Raw genomic sequence first — 11,194 nt, 5'->3', positions numbered from 1 at the left:
TGTAACTGGAACTTGGCTCTCCTGTGTAAGTCTGAAGAAGGTAACATAAAAAAGTTGCGGGGCAACATTACTACCCCAATGGGTTTGCTCATGTCTTGAGTGGCCCTGGATCCTATGGGTTCATCAGGCTTGTTTATCATCCCACTGTAGCCCAGGTCCCCAGCTCTCCTCCTGCCGAGCCCCAGAAGACGTTGGCTGTTTTCTACTGAAAGGGGGACTCTGAAGGGTTCATCCCAGCCAGTGCTTAGGCAGTACTGGAGTCACACAAAGGATACAAGGCTGCCACATGCCGTATGGAGTCCTCTGGCAAATGAGCTGGTCCTCTCTGGTTTGTATTCTAGCTTGGCAGCCTAAAGGAAAGGAGTGACTGAAGTCATTTTATAGTAGGAGAAGGGGCAGTCACTGAGCAGGAATGCCCACAGCCAGGCTGAGTGATGTCATGTGGGATGCAGGATGCTGTATCCAACACATGCTGCCTGCACCAGAACCAGCCTTACCCAATGTTCTTCCAGACCAAGTATATTTAGCAGCAGATTGTAAATCACAGTGAAGAAAACAGCCCATCTGACAGGTGTTTTGCTTAGAAATACCTTTATTTTATAAAGCCACAGTTTGTTCTGTAAAGTTTTACCACACTTATAAAAAAGGGGCTGACAATTCTGAGGGAGAAAAGAAAAGCTGAAAACATTTCTTGTAATTCAGGGTTACACAAAGATTATATTTATAATATATATATTTATTTATAATTTGGAGACAGTAGAGATGAAACTGCAATATGCGGGCAGCTGTGGGGTCATATTTCAGACACTTGCTCATGTCCTACAAATAGTGTTTCTTGACAGAATGGGTTCACGAGGACCATCCCACTATCACGGTAGTCGCCGTTGGCAGGGGAGCGCGGCTCAGAGAGGTGGTCCTAGGAGAAAGACAGAGAAGCACAATGAGCCCTTTACACTCCTCACCCTCCACGAGCACACAGGGCACTCTGGTGACCTATGCGAATGCATGTGAGGAATGGATCACTATTTTTATCACTTCTCCCAATCCTCCAAAAGTGCCTGAATTTTGGGGGCTCCAGCTCTTGGAGAGCTAAGTTTGGTAGTTTGGTGAGCCCGTTTTACCCTTCTTCAGGCAGTAGGAGCTGTGAGAGAAGAGCTCCTCTGATAGTCAGGCTGATTCTTTCTCAGTCTGGGGACCCAGAAGTCAGATGCACAAAACTTCAGGTCCCTTAACAGAATTTGAGCTTTCACGATTCCTTTTTTTTTTTTTTTTTTTTTTACACTTTCATTACACACTGGAAGTTTCCTGTCTATCAGCTGGGCTTGACTCCTCAAAGATGCATTTTCAGTTTCTTTTTAAGGTCATAAACCCACACATATGGATCCAAACTACCCGAGCATGCTGCAGTTCAGTCATGTTCTGATCAGTTTCAGTGACTCAGATGACAGCTTTTGGAGACCAGCTAATATGTGAATAGGCCTAGCATCTGATTCTTGGTAAGTCTAGACCATGTCCTGCCTTAGCTTGAGCAACATGATTGCCAGCAAAGTGGGGTTAATGAAGTGACTGTGAGTGCTTGTCTAATCACATCTCAGAGGTTCCTTTCTAAATACTTTTTTTTTAATGAGTTAGTCAGCTGGCTGATCTGAAAATCACTTTACCATAAACCCAAACTCTCCACTGTTTCTAGGTTTTAAATACCTTTGAACTAAACTAAATTATTCTTCTTTATCTCTGAGGCCAGGGAATACATTTCTAACAGTAGGTTCACCTGCCCATATATGAATAATCCCACTGAACGAGTCAGATGCCTTAAGGCTGATGAGTATACACCACCACCACACACTCTCATATACTGATGGTTTGATTGCTTATATACTAGGAACACTCATCCCCTGAACTGGTATTTGAGACGCTATAGGCATCTCCTGAGACATAAATGCACAAAATTTCCTTGCATTATTAACTCTCACTACCAGCCTTATCTGATACTGTGCAGGACATGCACAATAGACAGATTAGAAGTACTGTCAGTAATAAGCCAGCACAAAGAGCCCTCCTAAGCAGTCATGGTATGGCTAAACATTGGCCGTAGGCTCAAAAAGAAGAGAAACCTGGGAACAAATTCACCTAGAGGTGGTTAACTCCTGTTAACACATAGCAATGGTGGGGATAAGATGGCAATCCAGTTTTGGTGACATATTTATCCCATTTTATACATGTGTGGGGGTGACTCCTTCTCAAAAAGCTGTTTCCATGAATATGTATAGAAATTTCAAGGCTTTATTCATATGACTTCCTCTCCCTTCTCCCAGCACAGCTCCAGGTACAGTTTTCAGACCCTAGTTCTCCAAGTGAGGTACCTCTGAAGTCTCCAGGGACTGGATCTCTCTCGGTAACTCTACAGCATGCCTGTTGAAGTAGTCCATGGTAATAGCATTATTCCAATAGCTCAGGTTGTTTTCTGGGTTAGATGTCTTTTTCTTCCTCCTCATGCAACAGACTGTCAGCAGAACTGCTGTCAATAGAAACATGTCAAAAATTTGGTTATTTCCTTTCAGTGAGGACTCATCAGTACTATGGATTTGGTTTTTATCTTAGAGAAGGCTGGTGTCCTTCATTCATACAATTCACTTTCAGTCAGATCTAGCTCTCTCCTAACAAACCCCACACAATTAAGTCAGAATCTGGGTCAAGCAGTTGAGGCTTTGGGCTTGGCAGAATATGCAGATTTACTTTCTTTTTGATGTGAGTTTATAATCTTCAAGATGTAGCTATCTAGATAATGAAAAGCTTTGGTGTTGTAATTGATGGTATTTTAATACCTAAGCAGGGATTTACAGATCCTCTAGGACAGAGCGCACTCTCCAGGGAACTGCTAAGGATGCCTCTGCACAGATCTTTTCTGCTTTTAGCACATTCAGACACTGCAGTGATGAGCACATTAGCAAATGGGCAGTGAGAGACACCTGTCCTAAGCTCAAATACCAAATTCATAAATGCATGTAGCTGTATGTCTTCAATACCAAAAGTTTCTGCCCTGAAGTGCCACTGATCCCTGCCTCTGTCACCTTACATTCGTAACTTGGATTTTGGGTACTTTGTGACCCTGCTCCAAAATATCAGTGACCAGCAAGGGAAACAGGTGGGCTCCGGAGAGGGGTGAGACAGTGGTGAGGCAGCAAGGAGATCACCTCCAGCACCTGTCTCATGTAGTTTATGCTTCCAGGGTAGCATTGACCTCAGAGACGGGGTTTTCCTGCCTGTCTTCATCAGCTGTATCAGGATGTGGGATCTACTGATAAGTGTAATCCGTTCCCCACACTTGCCCTGGACATTGGTGGTGTTTGAGCCTGGCCTCTTTTCTTCTCTGTGAAGCACACTTAAGCTTCTGCAATCTGAAATATTTGAGTTTAAAGTAGAGCAGTTAGGCAAGATGGAGTGACCAGCAAGTGAGGCGTGTTGATACAATTGTCTGTCTGGTCTCAAGGCCACAGGCACCCCCCTGACTGCAGAGATGCCAGGACAACGTTGCTGCAGCAGGAAGGCCAAACACAAAGCTGGTTGAGTGTTATTTTCTGGAATTGCTTTCAGTTTAGTCATGTGTGTTGCTATTCAGATGGGTAATCTTGGCAATTTTACGACAGCCAGGCAAACCCACTGTAATGAAATTACTGCTCCCACTGGTCCTTGCTCAGGCAGAAGCTGAGGCATGTATGAAGGTTTGTTCAGAGGAGTAATGCATAAGCTCTGCATGCTTATTTTACACCTGTGGAATTAATTGAGAAGTTGTGCTTGTCGTCTACCTGATTTATGCAGACAGACAGGTAGCTGGACATGTACTTACTTTGATTTGTACCTGTGAAATAGGGAATGCCCTGCCATAAATTCACTCCATTATTTCTAAACCCCTCATGGTAGAAAACAAGAGTGAAAATATTCATGAAGCAGAATAATAAATTATTCTCAGCTACAGCCAAAATTATTTATTAGAATTATAGCCCAGAGGAAAGAAAAGACTGTGGAGAGGTCAAAGCTCCTTTGTATGTTTTGACAAACACTGCAGCTACCCATATGCCATGGTTCTAATTTCTTATCCCATCTACTCACATCAAATGTCAATACAAAAGTACAAGGCTAGAGCTCTCTTTAAAACAAAAGCATAAGCTACCAAGAAAAAAAAAAAAATCAATGGGTTTGAGTTCAGGTAGTTTATGTCTCATTCAAGGGGAAAGGTGAGCTTATGCTATACATCTTCCAAAACTAATGGAAAAATCTCCCGCACTGTTCCTGTCTGTTTCAGAAAAGCAGGTCATCATCAAACTTACTATTATCTTTGACTCATATTGCTTCAGTCTTTCTATCCCCAACAACTTCATTTGCTGACAGCCTGGCAGCACGACTCCTGCTGCTGTGCCAGTCGGCAGGGACCCCACATAGGCCACCAGAGCTGCCTCCCTGCCCAGGGAAATGCTCATCCTCCTGAGGGGGGCAGCTTTGCTCTTTACCTTGTTGCTACCCTCTCTGTGTCCCAGCCCAGCCTCCAGGCTCATGAAGATTAGAAAGTGAAGCAGGACCTACATTTAGTCCTCCCCACTGCTCTAAGAGCCAACAGACCTTGGAGCTTTTCCGTACTCCAGCAACAAGTGCTCCCTAAGGCACAGAACGTTTCTGAAGGTGCCTGAGGATACGAGAGCCCTGGTAAAGCCAACTCTATTGCTGTGCAAATATTTGAAAGCCTGAGGTTTTACAGCTTATAAAATGTTGTGGCTGCTGACAGAGGAGTATCAGATTGTAGTTTTAGGGGCTGGAAAGCCAGTGAGTCGAGGAAATGGCCTTGCTGTGTGCAGGTATGGCTGCTATATAGCAATAATGCTCTCTCCCTTAATTACATTCTTGGCCTCTAACCTTAGTGCACACACAAACAAATGGATGCAAGACTGTGGAAAATGGGTTCCTGAGCTTCCTTGAATATGATAGATTTTAGCAGAAGGCTGTCTACCTAAGATGCACCAATTCAAAGCAGAGGAGACCTGATTTAAGAGGGAGAGAGAGGACAGCAGGGCTGGAATGGGACTGTTCCCTCTTCATCTCATATTGACTACCCTTTTGGGGCATATTTTAGGGAAATTAATGTAGCTAACATAGGACTGCTCACTTCCAGAACAATCCTAGGAACAGGGTACATCTTTATCAGATACCTATTTCCTCCCACAATTACAATTATATGTATTACAGAAAAAACTCTTCCCAGATAGACAGTTGCGATGGCCAGTGAGGACATATTAAGTGGATGAAATACACAGAGGGCAGAGGTGGTTTGGAAGGGAGAAATGGCAATAATAACAACAACAGAGCTGAAGAGAGAAGCAGTAGCTGCAATATGCTGCTTATCTTTCCTGGTATATTATGTCATGTCCTCATAAGGACAAGAAAGTGCTGTTGTTCAGTGCTGCTATGTAACACCTCTGTTTCAGAGATGGGCAACCCTTTGGGAAGAAAAAGGGCTAACTTTTCCTGATTTTGAAGCACTCGCCTGGATGCTTTCTGGGAGTCAGAAAAGCTAAACTGACTTTTCCCTTTGCCTGCTCCACGTTAAAGTCAAGAGCGAATATCATGAGAAGGACACTTCAGCATTATCCCTGTGTCAGGCTGAAGCTCCCCGTGCAGAGGTTACAATACATGTTAGGAAATACCAGGGTTCTCTGCAACTTTGCGGATACTGAAGGTTCAGGGAGTTCAGAAGCATTTCTAACCCATAGCTTTTGACCTGCTGCTAGTCTGGCAGGAGAAAAGTCAACCCACATGCTCAGGGGCTGAGGTGCTGAGGAGCTCTGGCAGTGATGCTGGCCTCCTTCTGGCCCTAAGGCAAATTACGTCTGCATTATCTGTCCCCCCAACCCATGAAACAGGAAATAATACATCTCACAAATGAGAGAGACAAGACTCTCGCAGATTTACAGGTTTTTAGGCTGGTGGGAGCACGTCCATCACCTACTCTCACTTGCACAACACCTGCACACCAGGAGACTTTCACCTGTTAGCTTAAGCATAAGCTGTATTTAAGGCATGGCATATCTCACAGAAAATACCCCTCTTAATTCAGGACGTGGAATAACCAGATATCCATCCCATTCCGACAAAGTTTGTTTCAATGCTTAATTTCCATTTTGGGAACAAGTCTACATTCTCCTTGTTGTCTAATACCTCCAGCTTTATCTGCCACTTCCTCGTTCGCCTTTTGACTTTTTTATTAAAAGCTTCCACTAAGCTATCAGAAAAGTCCCCCATGTATGTGGGCTTCAGCCTCTCCTTGGATTACATGATGACATGAGTGGAGTTATGTTGTATTTCTCAGCTCTTAAATCATTTGCATGGCTCTTTTCTAATCTTCCAATCTTTTTTTTTAAACCAGAAACCACCAGGATTACACACCATATTCAATACCAGCCTCATAAATGCAGTGCAGTGATACCGTACTAACTCCTTATGGTTTCCTGATAGTCTTCTATCTTTTTCAATTCAAACATTTTACTAATCTTATATTGCTGCAAACCACCTTCCTCCACTCTCCAGCTCCCACGTAAAACATGATGTTAACAGACCTGAAAATTGCAGGCACAAGTCAGGAGATATTCAGACCAAAGGATGTTAATTTACTTCTCCCTATGCCTGCAGATAATAATATAAACTAAGTTTCTACAGAACCCTTGGCTCAGTGACTAAAATAGTGTTTTTTCTATATTTTTTTTTCACTTTCTCTCTTTTACTGTGGCTTTCTATAGTAGTACAGCCTTAGTTGTAATACAGGTATCACGGTGGGTTTGGTTCTTGACCACAGCTGCTTACATCTGGAGACAGGAGGTTCTTCTCCAGCTCAGTCTGAGCTCACACCTGGAGATTAGACTCAGGGCTTGGGATCGCTCTTGCTTCAAACCAGGAAGCAAACATTTGTAGGTTTTGTGATGGAGAAAGTGGGTGAGATAATTTTGGAATGCATCCCAGTGCATGAAATGTGAGCTAAGTGGGGTTAGGTCCAAGGCAATTCTTCATATATTCTTTGAGTTCTGCTGACGCCTGCGTTCGGAGGCTCAGCCTTCCTCTCGCATTTTCCTGTGTCAGCAGAACTGACTGAATGAATTGACTTCTGTGTATCTGATTTGCAAGTTTCTGTTCTTCCACGTTTTATCATGTCATTCTGTAATTACAGAGACATAAGTATTGGGAGCCCAAGGACCGGGATGGTGGGTTCTAAAATGAATTCATATTGTGTCTTGTTCTGCATTGCAGAGACAGGCACCCACACACGTACAAATGCACGTGCACATAAATGTTCAAGGCTGCCTGAAGGACACTGCAAAACAATTCAAACTGTAACATGCAGAAAATACTGATGTTGGCGTTATATATAACTTTGCTTTTCTGGGAACGCAATGATATAGAGTCCTTCATTTTTGCAGCCCACAAATTGCATTAGCAACATTACCCCCATTATTTATACCATGAAACGGAGGTACAAAAAGGTGAAATGATTTCCCCAGGTTCACACAGCAGACATGGCTTGCACATTCCTATTTGAAGCATTACTTTTCTGGCTGGCATTTTAAGGGATTTCAGTGGGACTCAGAAACCTGTGCATCCATAAAGAAATATGTACTGTAAGGACGGGGAGGCTAAATCCCATCTCTTATTTCAGCAGATGAGCTCTTGAGGCCTAGGTCTTCAGGCTGGCGCTATAGCCACTGAGCTGTGCCACCAGCACGTCTGGCGGGACTTGCCAGTCCTCAGTGGGCCTCAGATGCCAGGGCACAGCGATGCTGAACAAACCCTCTGCTGCTTCCTGCTCTTAGAGGCAGGGATGGGCCAGCGAGGAGCCCCGGCAGGGTTCTTCCTCCACGAGAAGAAGTGTGGGATCCCAGGCACTTCTTCCAGTGGGGACAAGGAGCCAAGGGGTCTTGCGGTCACTCTCTAGCAGGTGAATTCCCCTGCTATGGAAGTTAAAATGCCCACAGGTTTTCATTTAACAGGTGCCTGTCAGTAAAAGGAGTGACAGTGAGCAGCACTTGAGGCCCTACTGTGCCATGCATCAGAGAGGGACAGACATGTCTCTGTAGCATCATGGTATGTTTTCCCTTCTAAGGATTTTGGGCAGCAGAAGCTGAGAAGAAGGCTTTTCCAGCCTCCTTGCCACCCCTCGTGCAGGGGATGGATTATGGGGAAAGGCACAAAGACTCCTGGCAGAGGAGAGATGTGCTGGCCACCGTGCAGCTCTGCAAGGGTTCTGGAAACAGCCCAGAGGTCAGCGAGTTGGCTCGGGGCACTCCTCATTAGCAGGAGGAGGGAGTCGAGTTAATTGGATTCCTGCAGCTCTGCAGCCACGCACAGGCTCTGGTTGCCTCTCCTCATCTCCTCACACTTCTTTCTAGGTGTCCTGTTGACTTCCCTGCCTCGGGGCTGCCTCTCCCGCTGGTGCAGGGCCTTATCCTTTCTCACAGGTGTCTCAGCAGCAGCTCAGGGCTTGCTGTCCCTCTCGGCGGGTCTGGCCAGCAGCCTTGGAGGTGTCAGCCTGAGCAGAGAGCTGCCAGCCCGCAGCACTGGAGCAGCAATAACCTCCCATGATAGGAGTCCTCTGTGACTTTCTCCATGGCTTGTTCCTTCCTAAGGCAGCACAGATATTTAAGAGCATGGGGCTGAGTCTCAATATGAGCTATCTCCACCTTTCAGCATCCCAAGGCAGGAGCAGGACAGTGTTTTCTCAGCCCACCCCCTAACAGCTGTGACAGTCTCCCACCGAAAACATTTTCACCCCTTGAAGATGAAATGAAATCCAAATGCCTGTACTCTTCGACTGGCTCTTAGCATCAGCCCCCTCTAGACCAGAAGTGCTGAGCAAATGCCAGCGCGGGGCTTTCTGTCCTCAGCTGCAGGCGCCTGTGCCCGGGAGGTGGCGACAGTCCCCTTCGCACACCGCACACCCCACACCGCACCCCCCGCACCCCACGCTGTATGTACACCGCACACTGTTCACCACACACCGCACACTGTACATCACACACCTCACACCGCACTGTGCGCCCCATACCGCACACCCCACACAGCACACTGTACACCGCGCACCCCACCCCGCACATCCCACACTGTTCATCACACCCTGTGCACCCCACACAGCACACTGTACACCGCACACCCCACCCCGCACATCCCACACTGTTCACCACACCCTGTGCACCCCACACAGCACACTGTACACCGCGCACCCCACCCCGCACATCCCACACTGTTCATCACACCCTGTGCACCCCACACAGCACACTGTACACCGCACACTCCACACCACGCATTGTTCACCACCCCCCCACACTGCACACCCCCCACGGCACACTGTACATCACACACCGCACACCCCATACCCCTACTGCACACCATACACTGCACACCGTACACCCATGTCTGAAAGTACACAGATGCCTGAGGATCAGGAAATAAAGTGTGCAGCACAGAGGGGAGGCACGACTCATACATGTGCATCTGGGTAAAAGTGCTTTAGGTTGTTGTAAGTTCTTTTTCTTCTGTAGAAATAACCTATGCCTGTACAACAGGACTTACCACAGCATAGTTTAAACAGCATAACTTTTGGATGTAAGAAATTTCCTAGACACTTCAGCCAGATCCAAAATAATCCTGTACAAATGCCTGCCTACCATTCATTTCAACTCTGAAATACACCTGAGGAACCCCAGATTTTAAAGGCAGAGTCCTACTGAAGACCATACTCAGAAAAAGCAGGACTTAAATATTTGAATCATTTAAACACTCAGTTGTGTAGAGGTGGTATAGATAATTTTCAAAATAACATCTGCCTTTTTAAAAAATGTAGCTTACAAACAAAGAAATAGAATAGGCACGGTCATATGAACACATACATATGAACATATAATGGCACATATGATAAGAAGAAAAGTTTAAACACCACTATTTAATGAATAGTGCATTAGAAGTCCTGCCAGCAGACTCTTCATATTATTATTATTAATAATAATAATAATAACTATCATTAGTTAATGCTTTCTATGCTTGCATTTTATGCTGTTGTATTTTGTGGTTTGTATTTGGCCGCTTTCTATCCAGAATCAGCTTTCTTTCTAAATATTGGCCCAAAACATAATGCTTGGAAGAATTTATTTGATCCTCTATTTCTACCGATTGATAGACAAGGCACTGTTCATCAAATCATCAAATTTCGCTGCTTCTCTTCATGTGCTTGCTATATCCCACTTTCTCCTCTCCATCTTTCGCAGAGGTATGTATGCACACTTCTGCTTTGGTTTCTCTTTATTTTGGTTGTCTGTCATTTAAGTTTAAACTTTGTTCTTACTCGTGGTTTTAACCACGTTGGCAATAGCAGAACCAATGGTTCCAGAGGTACAAGTCTAACAGATATGCTAAGCCAACCCAATAATTTGCAGCTGCTGAAAGGATTAGTGTGGCTCCCGGATCTCCAGGTGTGTGTTCCTGCAGCCTCATCCCCTCCAGGTCTCTGACCTGCAGGGAGCTGATCCAGCTCACTGGGTGGACAGAAAGTACCAATGAGCAAAGAGAATACTGTCTGGCCACTATAGCAATCTATAAGAAAGTGTCTCAGGGAGGTGTCAGGCCAGGCCCAGGCAGAAGGAGAGGGACAGGATCAAGTGGCTGCCCGTGGGAGAGGGCAGGAGAGAGCAGTACTGTTCTTTCTGGCAGGAGTAAGCTGTGTGTGAGACTGGCTCGGTCATCTCATCTAGCCTTGTCCTCAGCACAGCTTGTCGCTGTAAATAACAGAATTAATATTCAGTACTGGTGGCTGTTAACCTTTTATGTTTCCTCATGCACCAAAGTCTAGGAAATGTTGCCTTTGTTTCACTCCAGACAGATCAGCATAATCACATCCCACAATAGTCAAACCCCAGAGAATACGTTGTCCCACCTTGCTGATATAATGCAGCTAAGCAGGGGACACCAGCATCCACTCACAAGTTTTGTCAGAATTTCTCATGGGTTTTTGTAACTGAGTCAAGTGATGAGACTCTAAGCCAGCTCTGGGAACCCAGCCTGCCCTGGTCCCACAGGTGGCTGGCTCCTGGTGTCTGAAGGCCAGGATTTCAAACTCTTCCTGCTCCCTCATCAGCTGCAAAGTTGGAATTAAAATAGAGGAAAC

At 45.4% G+C, this 11,194-nt stretch overlaps 1 protein-coding gene across 2 annotated transcripts in view; it reads right to left on the bottom strand.

Moving 5' to 3' along the window:
- Positions 1-604: 604 nt before the first annotated feature.
- Positions 605-11,194, bottom strand: part of TMEM108 (transmembrane protein 108) — a 170,705-nt gene continuing 160,115 nt past the window's right edge. For both annotated transcript variants that reach the window (XM_074898119.1, XM_074898120.1), the window contains 2 exons: positions 2,364-2,518; positions 605-916 (listed from right to left, as the gene is read on the bottom strand). In XM_074898119.1, the coding sequence (XP_074754220.1) occupies positions 794-916; positions 2,364-2,518 (278 nt within the window). In that variant the 3' untranslated portion in view covers positions 605-793. The remainder of the gene's footprint in view (positions 917-2,363; positions 2,519-11,194) is intronic.

Source organism: Athene noctua, chromosome 2 (genome assembly GCF_965140245.1).
Source record: "Athene noctua chromosome 2, bAthNoc1.hap1.1, whole genome shotgun sequence".
Lineage (NCBI taxonomy): Eukaryota > Metazoa > Chordata > Aves > Strigiformes > Strigidae > Athene > Athene noctua.
Note: the sequence above shows the minus strand (reverse complement) of the source record. Positions and strands in the feature narration are given on the sequence as shown.